The 22,082-nt window shown below is 46.6% G+C and overlaps 1 protein-coding gene and 1 long non-coding RNA gene across 2 annotated transcripts; one reads left to right on the top strand and one right to left on the bottom strand.

Moving 5' to 3' along the window:
- Positions 1–1,772: 1,772 nt before the first annotated feature.
- Positions 1,773–17,711, bottom strand: LOC123820661. Its single transcript, XR_006786003.1, has 3 exons — positions 17,574–17,711; positions 13,074–13,124; positions 1,773–2,170 (listed from the first exon to the last, which is right to left on the bottom strand). It is a non-coding gene; the product is annotated as an uncharacterized LOC123820661 (long non-coding RNA).
- Positions 17,712–18,340: 629 nt separating this feature from the next.
- On the top strand, positions 18,341–21,309 carry AVPR1B (arginine vasopressin receptor 1B). Its single transcript, XM_045841566.1, has 3 exons — positions 18,341–19,280; positions 20,168–20,460; positions 20,985–21,309. Exons 1-3 carry the CDS (start codon positions 18,341–18,343, stop codon positions 21,066–21,068), a joined length of 1,317 nt encoding a protein of 438 aa, XP_045697522.1. The 3' UTR covers positions 21,069–21,309.
- Positions 21,310–22,082: the final 773 nt, after the last annotated feature.

The following is a 22,082-nucleotide window of genomic DNA, read 5'->3' as shown; positions in this document are numbered from 1 at the left end:
GACCTTTCGATTTGCAGGCCAGTGCTCAATCCAATCAGCCACATCAGCCAAGGCTATGCATTTCTTATATCCAAACAGAACCAAGTATTTAGTAGATATTCAATGTTAGATTCAAGAGCAAGGTAGAGTTTTATTGGTACTTACTGAAAATTACAAAAATATCTGTGAAAGGATTACTTATTTCAAATGTTCTCAAGTTTTCTGCCCAAGCTGTGTTAATTTGTGTATAATATGCATATTAGTGGATAAATATGTGTTCATTCGTATATGTGTGTATATAAATGGAACATTGTTATTGTCCTAATGGAGGTTATGATTCTCCAGTGTAACAGGACAGACCAGATAGAGATCATCAGTTGAAATATAACTTTAAGAATCTCAAAAGTGAAATAAATGTTGGCGAGGATGTAGAGAAAAGGGAATTCTCATGCACTGTTGGTGGGATTATAAATTGGTGCAGCCTATGGAAAACAGTATGGAGATTTCTCAAAAAATTAAAAATAGAGCTGCCATACAACCCAGCAATTTCATTTCTGGTTATTTATTTGAAGACAAAAACACAAATTCAAAAAATTATATGAAACCCTGTGTTCACTGCAGATTATTTAAAATAGCTGACATTTGGAAGCAACATCAGTGTCCACTGATAGACGAGTGGGCAAAGAGCACGTGGTAAACTTCTCACACCCGCAGGAACCCTCGTGCTTTCGGAGACGTGGTACTTCTAGCCTGGACAGGACAAGTTTCCTGTGATGGCTTTCAAGAAAGCTGTGCTACAAAGTGGCCAAAGTCTCTAGGAGGCAGGATGCCAGTGCCTCTGGGAACACCTTACCGGTGTGACGACTAGTAGGGGCTGTGCCCTCCTGTATTACTTTATACAAAAGCTTTTTCCAGGGCTTCCTATTAGCGGTTGGTACTGGAGCAGATGCACAGCCACCCCGAGGCCCTGGGAGCTCTGGGTGCTCCCCTCAACATTCATTGTCTCCAACTCACTGACAAGTACAACTTCATGGGCATTGCTGATGCCCAGCTGAAGACACCCGGCTCTGGATCCAGGTCAGCAGGCCGTCTCCAGGTCAGCTCATCCTGGATGCCCCGGTTAACAGGTGGCATCTTCAGGAGGTCTTCTTAGACTTCAAGGATGGTCAGCAGATTCTTATGTTCAAGTTCAGAGGGGAGATTGGTAATGAAGTAAAAAAAGACTAAAACTGATCAAAAAGACCCAGCTTTCTGCAAGCATGGCCCTCCCTCATCAACATGTACCCTCCATGTCTTTGAGCCAGTTTTTCAGCCACCAGAGGGATGATTGTATGTGCTGGCATATGGTAGTTTTGGTTAAATTCTGATTTGACCACAATGAATGCTACTGAGATTTTGATATTTATCAGACAGAAACATTTACTACAATTATGATTACTCAAAAGTTCTCTGTACAAAAGCACAAAATAAAAGGCATCAATATTAATAATGTTTGTTGATAAAAAAGAGTACATTGTGTGTGTGTGTGTGTGTGTGTGTGTTTGTGTAATGGAATAGTATTCAGCAATAAGAAAGAATGAAATCTTGCCGTTTGCAACAGCATGATGGACCTGGAGAGGATTATGCTAAGGCACATAAGCCAGGCAGAGAAAGACAAATACCATATGATTTCACTTATTTGTAGAATCTAAAAACAAAAATAAAAACAAATGAGTAAACAAAACAGAAACAGACCTATAGATACAGAGGACAAACTGATGGTTGCCAGAGAGGAGGGGGGTGAAGGTGGAGGGTGGGTAGAAAAGAAAAAGAAGAACAAAAAAAACCCCTCAAAAGCAAATTGAATATTTTGGAAGCTTAATCTGGGCACACGTCCTGCAGAAGGAGAGAGGTGTGGCACTCTTATGGAAAACTGTGCGTATTGAGGCTCCTTGAGAAGGTCAGAATTTCCTAGAATCTCCTACTTCTCTTGCTGTCAGGCTTGTCTTCGTGGGCTGGTGTTCCAGCAGCTGCAGCCCGGGGCTGGCTCGGATTACGGATGTGCTGCACCTGTAATGGGAGAGCTCTTGCTTTGCTGCTCATGGGTCTGTGTTATTCACGCTCTGTGTTACTCTTGTCCTGGTCATGGCAAACTGTAATGCTTAGAATTCTGGAAGACCATTCCTCTGAAGTCAGGTTCTTGGGAGTGTACCTAGGAAAGTGGAAAATATAAACTGAGCAGGGGAGGGTTTCAAAATTCATTGACCTCCAAGTGTGCCACACTGCCCCACAAATGAGCAAGGACGAGGACAGATTCAGAGTGCGATCCAGGCACCCGGGGAGCAAAGAGTGTGAGTATCCAGCGGGGAGGCTACCAAGTGGACCCACAGGACTCCAGGTACTGGGAAGGCCACTTGTGCAAGTCCAGGCTCAAGGCCAGTGAGAATGAAATCTCTCCTGTTCAGCCATCTGACTCTGCTAATCTCCCCGCCCACCCCGCTCCCCCCCCATGCCCTCCCTAATCCCACTGCTGCAGAGTTAGCTCTCTGATTTAAGGCAGTTACAACGCCAGGCATACTCTTTGAAAATATAACAGAAGTAATGCCTAGTGGAATTGATTGTCAAGTCTTTTTTGTCTTAACAGGAAAACACTTTTGTTCCTAATAATAAAACCTGCTCTAGCTGAAGCAGTGGGACGGGGGGTAGGCAGCTAGGCCTCACCCTTGCTGGCCCCTAAGACTTTTGTGCAGAAGCCCAAGGCTGTTGGGAACACTGTTTAAAAAGCTTTGCTGCCAACAAACCAACCGTACAAATTCATTACTGGGACAATTGGGGAAATTTGAATATAGACTGGGTATTAGAAGATGTGACGGGGTTATTGCTCATTTCCTTAGGTACGATAACAGTATGTGGTTATGTGGGACAATGCAGATTATCACAGTTGTATGAGAGAAAACGTCCTTATTTTTTAAAGCTTCATATTGTATGATGTCTGAGATTTGCATAAAAAAGAAGTAAATATAGAAAATGGAAAATACTGTTAAATCTACTGTTAAATCTAGGTGGTAGGGTTTATTATAATATTCTTCCGGGAAAATGCAAAAGCAATTGTAATGCCATGGTAGTCAAGGGAACATAGCAGGACCAGGTTCATCCAGCATAGTTCTCCTTTGAGACACTGGGTGCCTGTCGAGAGTAGAGCACAGAGGGCATGGGGGTTCTGCTGCATCCTCTCCATTCACTCACCACCCGCAGGTGTTGACAGGACACAACACTAGACCCTAAAACTCTCCTTACTTAAAGGACATGCAATATTTTTTAATGCTGAGGCAGGACTGGTCCGTGCACACCCACCCTGGCTGCTGGGCCCCTCCTGCCCATCCTCTCTGAGGAGGCCAGGTCTCCTCTTCCCACACAACAGAGCCCCATCCCTTCTGCCTTGCTCTGCTCAGAGGAAAACTGAGCTCTCCACGTGTTCCTTCTCTCCGCCCCTTTGTCCTCTCCCTCTCCTGGGCATCCAGGGATCCCAGGAGAGCACCTCTGGTTACCAGGAAGCTGATGGATGCCAGCTGGGCAACACTGCCCTTTCACTTCAGGGACCCACCTCGGACTACCCCCTGGCCAAGTGCCGGCACTCTTGTAGCTTCTCCTTGCTCTGCTACAGCCAGCCTGGGAAGCTGAGTTGTAGAATCTGAGACAAAGGGACTTCCCACATCAAGAAGTACAGCCTCGCCCTGGCTGGCGTAGCTCAGTGAATTGAGCACGGGCTGGGAACCAAAGTGTCCCAGGTTCGATTCCCAGCCAGGGTACATGCCTGGGTTGCAGGCCATAACCCCCAGCAACCGCACATTGATGTTTCTCTCTCTCTCTCTCTCTCTATCTCCCTCCTTTCCCTCTCTAAAAATAAATAAATAAAATCTTTAAAAAAAAAAAAAAAGAAGTACAGCCTCTTGCTCTGACTGGCATGGTTCAGTGGGTTGGGCATCATCCTGTACACTGAAAGGTCACTGGTTCGGTTCCAGGGGTCAGGGCACATGCCTGGGTTATGGGCCAAGTCCCCTGGTTGGGGACGTGTAAGAGGCAACCAACTAATGTTTCTCTCACACATGGTTATTTCTCTCCCTCTCTTTCCCCCTCCTTTATTCTCTCTCTAAAAATAAATAACAATTCTTAAAAAAAAAAAAAAGAAGTACAGTCTCCCAAGCAGAGCAAGAATCCCCTCAAGCATCTCCCATGGGGGGTCACCTGGCTTCTGCTGACATGTTTCTATTCAAAATTCTTTCCTCACTTACAGAATGCTCCTCTGTGTCAGGCACAGCACAAGGCCCTGGTCAGGGTCAGAGACCAGCAACAGCTCTTGTGGACAATGGGAGCTCAGGAGCAAACTGAATCAGGAGACCTCCTGCGGCCCAGGAGACCTGGGCACACTGGTCTCACTCTGGCTGCAGCCCTGGAGCTGGAGTGGACGATGCAGCAGTGAAAAGGTGATCGGCTGGCAGGCCTCTCTGTTCCTCGGTGAGAATGCCACTCAGTGAAATTCTGGTCCTCGGCTTTGCAAGGTCAGAAGTTCAGTTTTATAATTCAGGTCCTGGGGGATGCAGACCTGTACTAACCACTCCTTGCAAGAAACATGCATGCCAGAAGGCCATTTTACAAGTGAGCAATGAATGAATGAGCATGGCTGTCCAGTGACCAGAATATTCACAGCTGTTTTCCATGACACACGTTTCCTGGAATAGAATTTATAACCAGCTTGTTGCTTGGTGAGCATGTATCAGCCCAAAGGAAGGGAGTGACTGTGAAAGAGATTGTTCTAAGGCTGCAGAAGAGGCCGAGGAAGAATCCCTGGGAACTTTTTGCACCTAGAATACTCTCAAGTGGACTTTTCTCATTGACATGCCTCTTTCTAGACACCTATTCTTTTGTTAGCCACAGAACACCATCTCAAAAGACAATTTTCTTCATGTTAGCTATATTCCAAGTGTGCTTTCCTGAAGTTGTCTTGGTAGGTGACTTCATGGCCACCTCGGAATCACCTGGACCGAAGGCTTGCTGAAGTACCAGTTCTCATATTTCTGTACCAGTGTGTGAGGCAGGAATGGTGGGGACGCTATTCGGCCCCCTTCCCTTCATCCGGTTGTGTGTGATGTCAATGGGAGTTATAACTGGGTTTGCAACTTAAATTGACAGGGGCTGGGTATGTAACATAAAGGAGGGAAGCAGGCTGAGTAAAACAACAATTTCAATAGCAACTTGAGTATGAATAGGCTTTTAAACCTCTTTCCTGTAAGAAAAAATAGCACAGGTGTGAGGACAAATGGCAACTGATGCCCAGTGGCGTGAGTCCCGGGGCTCCGGCGCCATGGAGAGGGCCAGTCCTTCCCCAGCATGACCGCCACTCAGCCCCAACAGACTGTGGCTGTGTGGGAGTGAGGTCCCAAAGTGATCAGGTCTGACTTTTTTAGAGAAGTTGGTAATTTGGATTTTTAGGTGAGAGCACCTGGTTTTTTAATGTTGGCAACTACTTCAAAAAATTTTTTTTCAATGCTCTACTAAAGAAACAAAACATGTCAGGGCCAGATTCAGTCAGTCAGTTATGCTTTTAAAGGGCCCCGTGATTAAATGCTTTAGAACACTGGTTTAAAAAAGTAAAATGAACAGAAAAAATAGACAAGATTCTTGTTGTTGTTTTAAAACTATAGGACAAATTAGGGCCTTTTAGATATTGATCTGTATTGAAATTTCCAATTCAGGCTCACTGGCTTCACACAGATCCCCTAAGAGCAGGGTCTACAGAGGGCTGAGTTCACCCATTCTCGGTTCATCATTTGGCTTCATTTTAGCCAGTGGCATTTTCTCGCCCTTCTCCTGAAGTCAAGGGGTGCATTCTTCTGAGGTGTCAGAGCCCATGGACCTGATGCTGACTGCAGTGGGACACAAGGACAAAGACAGCCTGTCCCAACTCTGGACAAATGTCCACAGTTGTTACCCAGCTGACTCACCTAGATTCTAGAACAGTTTGGGCTGAGTTCAGCCTGATCCAGGAGCTGCAGTTCCTCAGCCTGTCAGTTTCACCTCCTCAAGGACTCCTCTCCTTCTCACTTTCTAATCCGTGTCCATCACCCCTTGGGGAACCACCACCAACCCCTCCCAAAGTGCCCCCTGCCTTATTTCCACCTCCACGCCGTTCCCCCGGCATCCACCTGGTTCCAATCACCTCACAGGAAGACTAAGCCTGCTCTTACAGCCCAGCAAAGTGGAGGAAGCAAAAAGACAAGAAAAGGTCCAGCTAGTGAATTTATCCACAGCATTGCAAGTGGAAAATTTAGGAAAAAAAACTTAAAAAATTTCAGCATTCCTATGAGCCTTGAGGGTTGTTTTATTCTGAATAATATCAGAGGGCAGACCGTCATCTTTCCAGGGCTTAAGACCACGACTAGCATAACTGGACTGTTTTTTTTTGGACCCCTTTATACACTTCATTTGTTTGTCACCTGTAGCCTCCCAACTCTCAAATGGCACTGGTGACTGCCTGCAATGAAAAAACACATCTATGACGGGAGTTGACACGCGGCATCTGTTCCTCCCCTTGCAGCACCTCCAGCCCTTATCTCCCTCTGGGCTTACTGCGACACCTCTGAGTGGATCCCCTGCCTCCAGCTTCCCTCTCAAGTCCACCCTGTCTCCTGCTGCCAGAATAATGTTTCTAAAACACACAGTGATTAGGTCACCTTCCGGCTTTTTTATCATCCCCACCTAGACCGTAAGCTGCCTAAACACAGACTATGCTCCTTTGTACTTCCTATGCTGTGGTGATTCTCAAAAGCTGGTGGGGAAATTTTATTTAAAATGTAACTCCCTGGTTCTCCCCTTCTAGGGTGGGAGTGGTAGGGGGGTGGAGGTCATGAATCTGCCTTTTATTTCCGTACAGGTGCTCCCAGAAGACCGTGGTACTGGAGCTCTATCGTCTCCAAACTGAGAAGCATTATCTTTTAAGTTTGGTAGGGACCTAGTAAATGGATACACATTGGGTTTAATTGCTCTTAAATTAATTCCACTATATTTCATCTCCCTAAAAAGATTCTATTTCCCATTTCCTACCCTCCAGCATTTGGTAGGATGTTGATTGGTTAGTTTCATCTTGAAGTGATTTTTAAAAAATATTCAGAGGAGAAAGAGAAAGAAGGAGCTTCTGAATGGCTTTTGCTGCACACCTGGGGGATTACTCTGGAGGCACAAGGTGCAGTCAGTGACATCTGGGTGTACAACCCAGGCGCTTGGGCTGCTGAAGAAAACTCAGAAGTTTCATGGACAATTCTCTCTTGGATGACAAATATAGATAATGGGATCATTAGCTAAGATTGTCTTCAGGAAGAAAAACTAATTTAATGGAAATGATGATTCCTATTCTAAACATGTGAAGTCCCAGGTAACCATGGTGTGACAGGGCAGGCTTACAGAATTTGGTTCGATTTAGGAAGCAGGAAACCATGCGGCTCTATGGGCAGGGAAGAGCTGTGACAGGAACAGCATTTTCAGGGTAAATAACCAGGCAGCAGAAAAAGTGGAATCATTTGTGGGGAGTTTCAAGGCAAGGAGACCAGCTGGGAGGCTAAATGCACCTGTTCTGGTGGCAGCCAAGTCACCTGCTCCTCAGGATCTGGAGATCACTGAACCCCCACCGCACGCACTGTGAGATCCATCAGCTTCTGCTTGGGCCTTATCACCTGGGGCTCTGATGCTGGGCTCTGCTATCTGCTCACCCAGCATCTTGAGGTTTTGCTGTCATCTCTGGCTCAACATTGACTGAAATGTATGCTGCAACCTTTTCTCAGTCCCCTCTCCATCCTCTCAGCGATGTGTAGGGGAGTGTAGGGGGCGCGGGGAGAACAGATGTACCTCACAGGGCCATCAGAGCAGAGAACTGAAATGAGACTTTCCTGTTGTTAAAAGTCCCACACGGATTTCTGCAGCTTCTGTACTCACCCTCACTCCCCCTTATCCTTAGTCTCACTCTTCACTTTCCAAATCCTGTTTATTTTTTTAATGCTCGTGTTCAACCACCTCTTCCTTCCTGCCTTCCAAATCATACCGTCAGGCTCTTGCCTCATCTCCCCGCAGTTTGTCAGGTCTTTTCCGAAGTCAAGGCAGTTCCTCATGAGAGGGCCTCTGGTGCCAGTTTTACTGATAACAGTTTTGCTTGGAGCCCAGCCCACCTGGCCTTCCCTTTGCCCCCAGGGCAGCCCCTGGAGCACTTTTGGGGAACTCTCAGGCTCCACTTTGAAACCAACAGGCTGGATAATTTTTGAGATCCCTTCCAGGTTTAAAGCTGTTCTTAAAGCTGTTCATGAGTCTCTGATTCCTGCATTTCAATTCTGTGTGACTGGAAAAAGACAGGCAGAAATGCCAACTTGAGAAGGGCTGGCTTAGAGCAGTGGTTCTTTAAGTTTTTTTCTCTAAGAATCCTTTTTTGCTCCTTATGAGGACCCCAAAGAGATTTGGCTTTGTCCCTTATCTCGATTTTTATGTCCTGTGTAATCTTGGCCTAGTAATCAGTGCCTCTGAACTTCAATTTCCTTAGAATTAGACCAGAAATACCCACCTGGAGAATGACATGAGATCATGTGAGATCAAGTAACTTGTCAACTCCAAAGGATATGTAAACATTAGTTGTTATGAGTATTATTGTTTTTATTAAGTGCAATGGGGCTGCTGTTGCCTTTTTATGTCACCTCTTCCAAGCACTAGAGAGCATCACATTCTTGCAGAAAGACTGAGTTCTGGAGTCTTCTCTTGAAGAAACTTAGAATCCTGGTTTTTCACTTACTGGTTCTATGGGGCCCTGCACAAGTCACTTAACCTCCCTGAATCATCTCAATTTCCTCGCTGACCATTAACTGAAAAAAAGGGCAACAATACAGTAGTTATTACTTTCCAGGCTTGCAGCAAGTATTTGAGATCATGTCTGTACAGTGCTGGCATCAGGTAGATACAGAAAAACAAACACATAAAACCAAGTCTGTATCTCTCCAACACACGGGCCCACTCAAATCTGGCCAGTATATCTTCCTTCTTTTCATTAAAATGTCACTGTAGAAACTCACTGATGATTCCATTTCAACCTGGTCCTTAAAAAATATTGTTTTGGCTATAGAGTGCCATTTCTTGAATCTTCCCAACTCTGAAGGTAGAAATATGTTAACAACCAGACATGAACTTAGATCTGACCCTGGGAAAGGGGCATAGGCATGGGCCAGTGTGGGAGGCATCTCAGAGAGTGGCATTAGTTCTCAGGATGAGGTTTTACCCTTCACATTCCTATAACACCCTGCAGTCAGTCCTGCTGTGTGACATGCAGACTCCCTCTGGGGACAGCTGCTGATTGGGATTCAGGCTCAGAATCCATCCCCACAAAACGAATCTGGCCTATGACTTTGAATTTCCTGGCTCCTTTGGCTCTGAATTTCCAGAATTAGAACTCTTCCTTGGGTTAGGTGCTCTTTTTCTGAATGCTTATTTTAAATCTAAGTATCTCCTGAGGGGGCAGTATTTAGCATGAGCAGCTCAGTGTGGGTAGGGTTATACCCACGGCGTGGAGTTATACCATCCCAGAACTGGAAAAGAGGTGTTGCAGGGACCTTTGACATCAAACCAACCAACCACCTTGGTTTACATGAGAGGAAACAGACCAGGGTGATGAAGTGACTTCAAGGACACACCGTGTTACTAACAGTACCAGGAGGACAACTAGGTTTCCCAACTTTAGGTTCAGTGCTATTTCCAGTTTTTATATCCATCCTTTCAATGAACCCACTATGTACCAAGAACTATGGTGAGAGCTGGAGATATTATTGTCAGGGATGAAGAGTAGACACCTTAGTCATTTCATGCTGCCTCCCTGTACACATCAGCAATATTGATTAATGAGCTCCCTTCCCTGTCTGCCAACAGTGGGGCACAGAAGAGGTAAGTGTTGATGAGAAGATACATGAAGAAGAGAGTCTCTAACATGGGCTGTACCCATCCATCCCCCCCACCCAACCTGGATAGTGAACTTGCCATGAGTGATCCCTGGGATACTGCACACAGCATGAAGATATTGGGAACTTGGAAGAAGGATGGGCAAGAAGTGCAGACCTCCCTCTGAAATCAGGCTCAGAGGGCACTGGGAGCAAACCTCTTCCTTCCCTGGAGCTGAAGGGAGGTGGAGTATAGACATGAGACTGCTTAACAGTGAGCCTGGAGATTCTGCTTCTCTGGGGAGGGAGGAACGCTGGAGGTGGAAGCTGCACTTAGCAGCTGTCTTGCACCCTCCCCACCAGTTGGGTTCAGCAACAGGGCCCTTTCCAGTCCTGCCTCCAACCCAGGGCCTCTCTCTCCTGGTCTGCTAGCTGCAAACACTCAAGCCCACTTGTTCAGCTGGCCACCAGCTTTTCAGAAAACTAGAAAGTGATTCTATGAAATTATCCTGCAAGTCATTGCCATCATTTCATTAAACTCCAAGGAAACTTTATAGCGTTCTGACAGTCACGATGAACTTAAGAGAAAAGTGAAAACTTTCTCATGAACTGATGATAATTAATGAAGGAAGTTCAAACAGTCCTGCAAAGGAAGTCAGGGGAGTGACATTTGAGGATAACAGGATCATCTCCAGTGCTAAGAAGCTATGCCATTGCAGAGCTAAGTCCCTCGGGGACTCAACCCCAGCACCAGTGATAACCCTGCCTCTCTTTCTTGGAGCTGAGGTCCATCCTGGGGCTGGGTATGGGGAGCATCCATATGGGCCACGCTTCTTTAACTGCCTGCCATGTTTCTGGCTGCCAGGATGCCTGGCCACTCAGTCTTCTCACCTGCATCTCTCACAGCCACATGTTCAGTGGGTTATGGTCCAAGAGGTTCTCAAAGGCACTGCACACAGGGTAACTTGACCTGACCTGACCTGGTAGGGCATTACAGTCACTTCTCTGATCTACTCTCCAGAAAGCCTCTGGCAAAGGCAAATTATATACTATACAATATTCTCTCTGCTTTTGTGAATTTTTAAAGTATATTTTATTGATGGTGCTATTGCAGTTGTACCATTTTTCCCTCCCCTTTATTCCCCTCACCCTGCAACCCACCTCCCACTAGCATTCCCCCTCCCTTAGTGCATGTCCATGGTCATATATATAAGTTCTTTGGCTTTTCTATTTCCTATACTATTCTTAACCCTCCCCTGTCTATTTTGTACCTACCATTTATGCTTCTTATTCCCTGTGCCTTTTCCCCACTTCTCCTCCCTCCTTCTGCCCTCCCTCTGATAACCCTCATGTGATCGCCATTTTTGTGATTCTCTTCCTGTTCTAGTTGTTTGCTTAGTTTGTTTTTGCTTTTGGTTTATTTTTTAGGTTCAGTTGTTGATGGTTGTGAGTTTGTTGTCATTTTACTGTTCATAGTTTTGGTCATCTTCCTTTTCTTAGACAAGTCCCTTTAACTTTTTATATAATAAAGGCTTGGTGATGAACTCCTTTAACTTGGCCTTATCTAGGAAGCACTTTATCTGTCCTCCCATTCTAAATGATAGCTTTTCTGGATAGAGTAATCTTGGATGTAGGTCCTTGACTTTCATGACTTCAAATACTTCTTTCCAGCCCCTTCTTGCCTGCAAGATTTCTTTTGAGAAAACAACCAGTAGATTTATGGGAACTCCTTTGTAGGTAACTGTTTCCTTTTCTCTTGGTGCTTTTAAGATTCTCTCCTTATCTTGAATCTTGGGTAATGTAATTACGTTGTGCTTTGGTGTGCGCTTCCTTGGGTCCAACTTCTTTGGACTCTCTGAGGTTCCTGGACTTCCTGGAAGTCTGTTTTCCTCTGCCAGATTGGGTAAGTTCTCCTTCATTATTTTTTCAAATAAGCTTTCAATTTCTTGCTCTTCCTCTTCTCCTTCTGGCACCCCTATGATTTGAATGTTGGGATGTTTAAAGATGTCCTGGAGGTTCCTAAGCCTCTCCTCATATTTTTGAATTCTTGTTTATTCATTTTGTTCTGGTTAAATGTTTATTTCTTCCTTCTGCGTCAAATCATTGATTTGAGTCCTGCTTTCCTTCCCTTTACTGTTGGCTCCTTGTATATTTTTCTTTATTTCATTTTGCATAGCCTTCAGTTCTTCCTCTATTATGTGACCATACTCAACCAATTCTGTGAGAATCCTGATTACCAGTGTTTTGAACTCTGCATCTGATAGGTGGATTATCTCCTTGTCACTTAGTTCTATTTTTAAAGTTTTGACCTGTTCATTAATTTGGGCCATATTTCTTTGTCTTGGTGTACCTGTTATGTAGTAAGGGGCAGAGCCTTAGGTATTCACCAGGGCAGGGCAGCCCATGTTGCTGCATTGTGGTACTGTATGTGGGAGAGGGGTCCAAGAAGGAACAGTATTGCTTTCTTGGCTCTCAGTCACTTCCCATAAGAAAACTGGGCCCTTCTGGTGCTGATTCCTGGGTGGGTGGGTTTGTTTAAATTCTAGGACCCTGTGGGTCTCTCCAATGAACTCTCCTGTGAGGCTGGGAGCTTCTCCCACCACCGCAACCCCTACCTCTGGAAGTTTTTACAGCCAGAGGTTTTTAGGCATTCTTTTCCTGCACTAGAACCCTGGGTTGTGCAGTCTGTCTTGCTCCCCAGTTGTTCCTCCCAGTTTATCCACATGCAAATGGGGGACCACCTGGTCCTCCAGCCACTGCCTTGCCACAAGTCCTCTGTGCCTTGGCTGCCTGTCCCTGTCCCATCTACCAGTCTGAATGAATGTTTCTTCTTTAACTCCTTGGTTGTCAGACTTCTATACAGTTTGATTTTCTGGAAGTTCTGGTTGTTTTGTTTCTAATTTTGTTGTCTTTCTTTTGGTTCTGTGAGGAGGCAAAGTATACCCTATTTTTCGGGCCATAAAACACACCTAGGTTTTAGGGGAAAATCAGAAAAAAATTTTGAAGCAAAAAATGTGGTAAAATATTTAATAACATAAATAACACAATATTTCACCAATGTAAATGTCAACAGAACTCAACAGCAGCATTAACAACCATTATTCCTCCCAAATGGGGGGGGGGTGCGTCTTATAGTACGAAAAATATAGTACTTACCTATGCCTCCATCTTGGCTGGAAGTCTGCTTTTTTGAATGTTTAAACATTTCTACAATAAAGTTAAAAAAATAAAGCAATGTTACCCAGTGGAGATAATTAATTCATGAGTTAAATAATAACTCATTTGTGCTCATTAAATTCTGAATTAACATTCAACAGAAGTTTCTTGTGCTTCCGTTATGTGCCAAGCACTGAATTGGCTTTATTAGCTGCGGAGCTGAAACTTTTGCTCTGTGGCAGTGATCAGAATCTCAGGTGGAGAGGCCAGGGCATTTTACAATTGGCTCAGGAGATTCTCATATGCAGCCAATATGAATGAGGGACTTCCATGAGGGACCGATATATGACAGGACAAAAAGAGCACAGAGATAGACTGGGGTCCTGGTCACATTCTCACTTCCGATATCATATGATGTTGGGAACCTCATTTGTATGTTTGTCTTTCAAGATAGATTTTTTTTTTTGAGGAAATGAAAAAATGGGACTCAATGACCTCAGAGTTTCTTTCCATTACTCCTTAGCCTCTTGGTCTCAACCAAAAGCTAAGTTCCTTTCAACTCCAAAATTCTATGATACAAGATATGTACAAGATATTTTATGGCAAGAAAAACAAAGTGGAGACTTTCTGGGAGGCCCTGAAATCAACACTGATTAGGCTGACTCTTCACCCTACACACCCACCCCTGTTACCAGTCAGCTTTCCATCAATCTCAGCATTAAGCCAACTTAACAGAAGATGATGGCGACAGCAAGGCCTGCTGCTGGCTGTAAAAGATGCATTAGTCCCTGTAATGGCCCATCTTCCCCAGAGCGCTTCCTCTATCTAGACATTTATGGGACTGTGAATCAAGGGTTGCCCAGGCAGGCAGAAAGGCCAGTACCAAGTGGATGACAGGTGTGTCGAGAGGGACCAGTCACCTCTGTGAAATGCTAGTTCTAGCAAGAAACTCAGCATGCTGAGAGGGCTCTGAGTTCCAACCAAGAAGAGGCCTCTGCAGACTAGGCACCCAGAGGCTGCAGAAGAAAAATGCCTGTATCCACTTTTCTGCCCTGGTCATTGTGTGGCACAAGAGGGGCACACATCCCAACTGTCCACTGGCCAACACTAATGCAGGAATGATTTTGAGTTCACCCTTTTGGACAAAGTGGAAGATTGTTAAGGGAAGAGATATTGGTAAGTATATATCATGAGAGACAAATTTGATTTTTCATGAGAGGTCTACTCCTGAAAACATTATATTAAAGTTGAATATATGAAAATAGAATTCTTCATTCTTTTTTAATTGAAGTGGCATCTAACAATTTCAACTTATAACAATTTCAATTTCTCTGCCTCTGAGTCTACTAGTTAGTAATATAGAAGCCAACATTCAGATCCATGGAAGCAAATCCTTTTGTAAAGAATTAGATTACACTATTTGATTATGACTTATGTCTTTTTAAATTTTTAAATATCTTTGGCAGGAGGCTTTGTAAAATCTTTATTCTTCCCTTAAGATTCAACTTGCAGTTGATACAAAGTCAGCCTCAGATGGGGACCCACAGGTCACTATTCCCATAATTATATTGGGAAGATGAGGCCGGGGGTACAAGAAGTGGCTCTGTGTTGAAAGGACACTGTATGCTCATCTACCAAAGGGAAAGCCAGTAAATAATGCTTAAAACCAAAAAACTAAGAAGTAGCAGTATTCCCAGAAATGAACCCATGCAATATACAGTCAATTAATTTGTAACAAAGGAGCCAAGAATATACAATGTGGAAAGGACAGTCTTTTTGATAAATGGTGCTGGGAAAATTGGACAGCCATATGTAAAAGGATGCAGTTGGACACTATTTTTCACCAAACACAAAATGAACTCAAAATGGATTAAAGATTTGAATGTAAGACCTGAATCATAAAGCTCCTGGAAGAAAACAGAGATGGTGAGCTCCTTGACATAGGTCTTGACAATGGTTTTTTGAATCTAGCAACAAAAGGAAAAATAAACAAGTGGAACTAAATTGAACTAAAGACAACCTACTGAATGGGAAAAAATAGCAAAAATGTAAAATCCAACTGAAAAATAGGCAGAATATCTGAGTTGATATTTTCCAAAGAAGACATGCAGATGTCCAACAGGTACATGAAAAGGTGCTCAACATCATTAATCATTAGGTAAATGCAAATCAGAGCCACAATGAGAGATGACCTTACACCTGTTAGAATGGCTATTATCAAGAAGACAAGAAATGACAGGTGTTAGTGAGGATGTGGAGAAAAGGGAGCCCTGTGCATTGTGGAATGAGCCCTTGTGAACATTAATTGGTGCAGTAGCTATGGAAAACAGTATGGAGGTTTCTCAAAACATTAAGAATAGAGATACCATGTGACCCAGCAATTCCTCTTCTGGGTATCTATACCCCCAAATTTGAAAACACATATTTATAAATATATATGCACCCCTATGTTTATTGCATCATCATTTACAATAGCCAAGACATGTAAACAACCTAAGTGTCCATTAATGGATGTTTGGATAAAAAAGACACAGTAAATGTGTATGATGGAATTATACTCAGACATAAAATTAATATTTTTATGAAATATTACAACTACCAATTACAATGAAGTATTACCATTTGCGACCACATGGATGGCTCTTGAGAGTATTATGCTAAGTGAAACAAGTCAGACAGAAAAGGACAAAAACCATATGACTTAGCTTATATGTGAGATATAAAACAAAAAGCAACAAATGAACAAACAAGCAAAAGCCAAACTCATAGATACAGTCAACAGAATGGTGGTTACCAGAGGGGAAGGGGGTTAGAGGGCAGAACCCAGAGGGTAAAGGGGGTCCAATACACGGTGAGTGAGGAAAGGAGACTAGACTTCAGATGGCCAGTGCACAATGGAGCATTCAGATGTTCCATTATAAAGATGTACACCTGAAATTTATATGGTGTTATTCACCAAAGTTACCCCAATAAATTTTTGAAAGATAATATTTATTTATATTTTTAGAGAGGGGAAAGGAGGGAGAAGGAGAGGGAGAGAAACATCAATGTGTGTTTGCTTCTCATGCATCCCAGCTGGGGACCTGACCCACAACCCCGGCATGTGGCCTGACTGGGAATTGAACTGGCGACCCCCTGCTTCATGGGCTGACACTCAATCCACTGAACCACACCAGCCAAGGCAAATTGTTTTTTAAATCAAGTTTCAAAATGGTATATATAGTATGATGTCATTTGCGCAATATGTAATGTTTTAAAAATATGTTCAAATGTATCTAACTTAAATATAATTTGAAATAAATGACAAATTATTTCTCACTGTAAAATGGAGACAAGTGTGGCCAGCCCTTCTGAGATGTTTTGTTGTGAAGGGAAAGAGACTGTAACAGCTGGAGGGGAAGCCTATAATTTTTTTAATGGACAACACTAGATTTTGGTTGCCTGCAGATGGGAATGAATTAGTAGAGACTTAAAATAAGAATATATGAAGAGCAAAATCCTTGAGAAGGTACAGCTTGGCCACAGAGTGCCAAAGAAAGATGCTACCGTGCTCAGGTGAGAAACAGTGGGTGTTTGGACTGTGGCAGCGGGATGAGGTGGAAGTGAAGTGGTAGGTACTCAGGAGGTGGCCCTTTGAAAAGCGATGCTACCTGGGTGTGTGGGTGAGTGAGCGACACTGAAGGGGGCTGGTTTGATTAAAAGGCAAGAAGAGAGGGCCTCAGGACAATGATGGACCCTGCCCCTTCTGAGGGTCATGGACCATGCTGTCGTCACTGCTAATGAACTTCTAATATGCTCTGGAGAGAGTCCCAACAACCCACCTTGTCTATGAATGGTAAATAAAGCGAACTCCACCACCAGCACCGCACACTACTCACTACACCGCATACAGCCTTCTCTGCTGAGCTGAAGCAGTGGTTTATTTTTGCCCTCAGCACCACTGCCCTGCATCCTGGATGTCAGTTAAGTCTGCACTTGGAAGAGCACACTGCCCTGGGCCTAGCCCTGCAATTACTGCTTTCTAGTTATGATCTTCGAGAGAGAGCATAGAACTCGGGCCTCTGTTTTCCACCTCTCAGGATGCTAATTGCGTTCAGGATATTGCTGTGAGAGAGCCTGGAAGGCCAGGGGTTAAGCCTTCTCCTGCAGACACCTATGGAATTTCTCCAGTTGGCCCCTCCCATCAAGAGCAATGGGGCCCCAGGTCTAGCTACTTCCACCCCACCTCTCTGTCACAACCACCCCTCTCCCCACACACGTGCTTGCTTTTTCTTCCTGCCTGCCTGGCTCCAAGTCTCCCACCAAGGTCTGTGGTCAGCCAGGCTCCCTGGTGGGGGTGGGGGCTCCGTGTGGGGCGCTGCTTTGCCTGCGTGCCTCCCCTGCAGACTTTGGACCCTTCACTGGCCTAAAGGAGCCTGGGGCAGGCAGTGTGCCCAACAACGCTGTCATGCGCAGAGTCGCAGGCGGTGGGTGACGGCCACCCCATCCCCAGGTGCTCACCTGTCTCGGGAGTCAGTGCGAGGCTCCAGGGTACACCATAGATGAGTTTGTCAGTTTGCAGGTCCGTGAGTCCAGTCGGCTGCTGAGCGCTGCTTTCTTCGTCTGCTTCTCTAGCTCCTAGTCCCTGGTGCCGTGCCCCTCAGTCCCTGTCCCCTTACCCTCCCTCGATAACCCCCTCCCACGCCAGTGGCCTGAGCCTCACTCCGCCCTCCTTGGCAACAGCCAACCGGCGCTGGCCGCTGGGCTCGGCTGCCAGCTTATAAAATCTGCCGGCCCTGCCCTGCCGAGCCTCTGCGCTCCTGCTGCCACTTGCAGCCCCTTGCTGGCAGGGCTACACGGATGGCCCTGACTGTACCTCTGAGCAGGCTTAGGGACATCTGCTTTCTGCTTCCAGAAAAGTTTGGAGAAAGTGAATTTGGGGTGGATTTGGGACTAGCATTGCCCCCCAAGCCTTCTTTTCCTTTGAGAAGTCTCACCCTGCGCAGCCTCATTCATTCTGCTCTTCCTGACACCCGGGTCCCTGATACCTTCCCTTCACTCTCTAGCTCTTTGGGATCATCATCTTCCTCACCTCATTCTCCCTCCTTCTCTCTAGCCCTGTCCTCAACTATTTCCACCTACTGGAGGCCTGTTCCCTGTCACCCTGCCTTTCTCCTTTTTCTCCACTAAACTTTGGTCCCCACTCCAGTTCATCCCTGAACTTCTCTTGGCCACCCACTCTCCATCTGCTCTCTCCCTCTTCCCTTCCCTCCCAGGAAATTTCCACCATGGATTCTGGACCTCATTGGGCTGCCAACCCCATCCCCGGGGCCACCCTCTCTGCCCCCAACACCACCACACCCTGGCTGGGCCGGGATGAGGAGCTGGCCAAGGTGGAGATCACAGTCCTGGCCACTGTCCTGCTGCTGACGACAGGGGGCAACCTGACTGTGCTGCTGACACTGGGCCAGCAGGGCCGCAAGTGTGCCCGCATGCACCTGTTTGTGCTGCACCTGGCTCTGACGGACCTGGCTGTGGCACTCTTCCAGGTGCTGCCCCAGCTGCTGTGGGACATCACCTACCGCTTCCAGGGCCCAGACCCTCTCTGCCGGGCTGTCAAGTACCTGCAGGCACTCAGCATGTTCGCCTCCACCTACATGCTGCTCGCCATGACACTGGACCGCTACCTGGCTGTGTGCCACCCGCTGAGGAGCCTCCAGCAGCCCAGCCAGTCTACCTATCCACTCATCGCCGCCCCCTGGCTGTTGGCCGCCATCCTCAGCCTCCCTCAACTCTTCATTTTTTCTCTGCGGGAAGTGATCCAGGGTTCAGGGGTGTTGGACTGCTGGGCAGACTTTCGCTTCCCTTGGGGGTCACGGGCCTACATCACCTGGACTGCCTTGGCCATCTTCATCCTTCCTGTGGCCATGCTCACAGCCTGCTACAGCCTCATTTGCTACGAGATCTGTAAGAACCTAAAAGTCAAGACACAGACCTGGAGGGTAGAAGGAGGGGGCTGGAAGATTTGGGACAAGGCCTCGCCTCCCACCCCAGCTGCAGACACGAGGGGACTGCCGTCCCGGGTCAGCAGTATCAGCACGATCTCAAGGGCCAAGATCCGAACTGTGAAGATGACCTTCATCATTGTGCTGGCCTACATCATCTGCTGGGCACCCTTTTTCAGTGTCCAGATGTGGACTGTGTGGGACAGGAACGCCCCTGATGAAGGCAAGTGTGTGTGGTGGGGATGGGGGGTGGAGCGAGTGGAAAAGAGCAGGAAGGGAGAACAGGAGGATGAGGAAAGGGCTACAGTGCCTCCCAGTGTGCCCTTTCCTGCCTGTCTGCTGTGCCCATCCCCATGATCAGCCTGTCCCACAACCCCATGTCCCTCACCTATGTAGAATGACTTACCACTCACCATGGGCCTCTCTGAGCAAGGCATGCAGGAACAGAGTGCTCCCTTAGAGAAATGGAAGCCCTTTGGGGCCCTTTTAACTTGCTCTCCAGTACACCCTGGTCTCCTCCACAGCACACTGGCCTCCTGGCTTCCCATTCCTGAGTGCCTGTGTTAGAGCTTGCTGTCTCTTTCCCCCTGCCCCCGACTGTCAGCTGAGTTTCTGCCAGGACACAGCAGGTGTCTACGACAGAATGAGTGGGACCGCCCCAGAGGGGTCGAGGAGGGCAGAATCCAGAAGCCAATGTGCACCCATATGTATGACATAAATGGGGATGGGGATACCCAAACGTGGCCTAGAGTCATGGCTATTTTGTCAGTTTTATAGAAGTTGCCTTACCCTAGGTCTACATTCATTAGAAAATTCAAGGTCTAGGCGTGGGACAAAGACAGCGTCTCCCACTTGGGCCAGTCCTGTCTACCTGTAAAGTCATCTTGGAGCAAACCCTGTAGTTACAAAAAAAAATCAGCAAGTTAAGACTCTGGAGTTGGGAGTCCCGGGTTCAAGTCTTAGCTGTGCTTCTCCCTAATGGGGGAACCCAAGTCAGCCCCTTCATCTCTCTAGGACTCAGTTTTCTCCTCTGTTCGATGGAAACCCGGATTCCCTCTCAGGTCCCTTCCAGCTGTCATTCTAAGGCTCCCCATGCTTCTCTCTTGGCAGATTCAACCAATGTGGTTTTCACCATTACCATGCTTTTGGGCAACCTCAGCAGCTGCTGCAACCCTTGGATCTACATGGGCTTCAACAGGCACCTGTGGCCGCACACCCTACGCCACCTGGCCTGCTGTGGGGGCCCGCAGCCCCGGATGCGCAGGCAGCTCTCCAATGGCAGCTTCTCCAGCCGCCGCACCACACTGCTATTGACCCGCTCCAGCTGCCCGCCCACCCACAGCCTCAGCCCCAGCCTCAGTGGGAGGCCTGGGCCTGAAGAGTCACCAAAGGACTCAGAGTGGGTGGACAGGGAAGGTGTCACTGAGGCAGGCATCTTTTAGGGAACATTCCTTGGAGTCTGATGCTGCCTGTGGGGCTGTAGGAGGGTCTCAGTTCATCTCAGCACTGGCTGCAAATTCTGGGAAGGTCTGGGCTGGAATTATGGGGGCCCAGTTTAGACAGTGTGAAAAGGCCAGAATGGCCACACTTGGCGTCTGGCCTGCCTGCATTCGCTCCCCATCTCTCATGCTGGGAGTCAGGGATAAAGAGACTATCCACTCCCTTGATCCTGCCGTAGTCACAGGGTGTCTGGGAACACACCCACGTGGCAGATGTGGTGCCCCAGATCTGGGGCAGGACTAGGTCAGCCCTGTCTGGGGCTCCACATGTGGCAACTCAGAGGCTGATCTCTGACCTTGACTATGTGTCCCCAGCCTAACCTAACTAAGCACAGTCAGCCCAACCAGGAGAGGACAGAAGTGAAAAACCGAGAAGGACCCTACTTGGATCCTGGATTTTTTTATTTTTCATTTTATTTTTTTGGTAGAGGGAGGATCGTTTAATGAAGAAAAGTGAATGGGTCAGGGGGCTCCGCCCACTATGCCCTTGTGTTTACTGGAGAGAGATATAGTATTTAGCACAATGCCAGGTAATGAGCATTAACTCAAGATGTAGTATTTAGTACAGCACCAGGTAACCAGCATTCACTCTGCAAATTCAAGTTTCTCTTCTCCCCACACCACACCCTTTTTTAGGGTGGGGACAGAGTGTTGTATATTTTCAGTGGTCTGGCCCGCTGAGGGTGAGGGGAGGGACGGAGGGGAAGAAAAGGGCTGCAGTAAAATTTAGAATGGAGGAGGACTCGGAGGCAGCAGGGCAGGTTGCTCCCACTCGCCCTGCAAGGTGTCCAGACAGCTCCTTCCCCTGGGGCTGCACAGAACACACAACACGTCTCTCAAGAAGTGTGATGGGGTCATGGCTCTGGATTTACTTGAGGCTCTTCGGAGCTTTTACACAAACTGTGCACACACTGTGCTCAAGTCAGGAGCCTGGGATGTAACACTCGCCTCTGCCTGCAGGTAACTGTACGATCGTGGGCCAGCCACCCTGTCTCTGGGCCTCCGTCGCCTCACTTGTGGAACGAAGATGCACTCTAAGGTCTTTTTCAGCTCCGATCTTTCATGACTTTGCAAGACTGGAAATGATATCACGACAGAGATACACAAAGGGTGCTCTAACCGACAGGCTCCAGAAGAATCGTTGGATTTTCATGACAATGACCTTTACACTTTTTGACTGAATTCTGGTGACTGAGGGTCCTTCCATGGCCATACTGTGCATTTTCGCCCTCAATTCTGTGATGCTGATGTGGGGAGCGACAGGCAGTATCTGGTGCTTTGCCCTGAATTATCTCCAGGGGATCTAATTCACCTGAATTCTGATTCTAATCTCAGAGATGACCTTGATGGTGGGAAAAGCATCACTAAAAAGTCAGGAACTGGGTCCCGGTCTCATCACCATGTCAGCACTGATGACCAGCATAGGTGAAATGCTTGCCCTCAGAGTTGTGAGGATCAGACAGGACTGCGGATGCACAGGCTGTTCGGAAATCCGTGAGCTCTGGACTCTGCAGGAGGCTGTTAAT

This window comes from Phyllostomus hastatus, unplaced genomic scaffold (assembly GCF_019186645.2).
Source record: "Phyllostomus hastatus isolate PE091 unplaced genomic scaffold, TTU_PhHast_1.1 phas_contig_36, whole genome shotgun sequence".
In the NCBI taxonomy this organism is placed as follows: domain Eukaryota; kingdom Metazoa; phylum Chordata; class Mammalia; order Chiroptera; family Phyllostomidae; genus Phyllostomus; species Phyllostomus hastatus.
The sequence above is the reverse complement of the archived record's forward strand: the minus strand, read 5'-3'. Positions and strand labels throughout refer to the sequence as shown.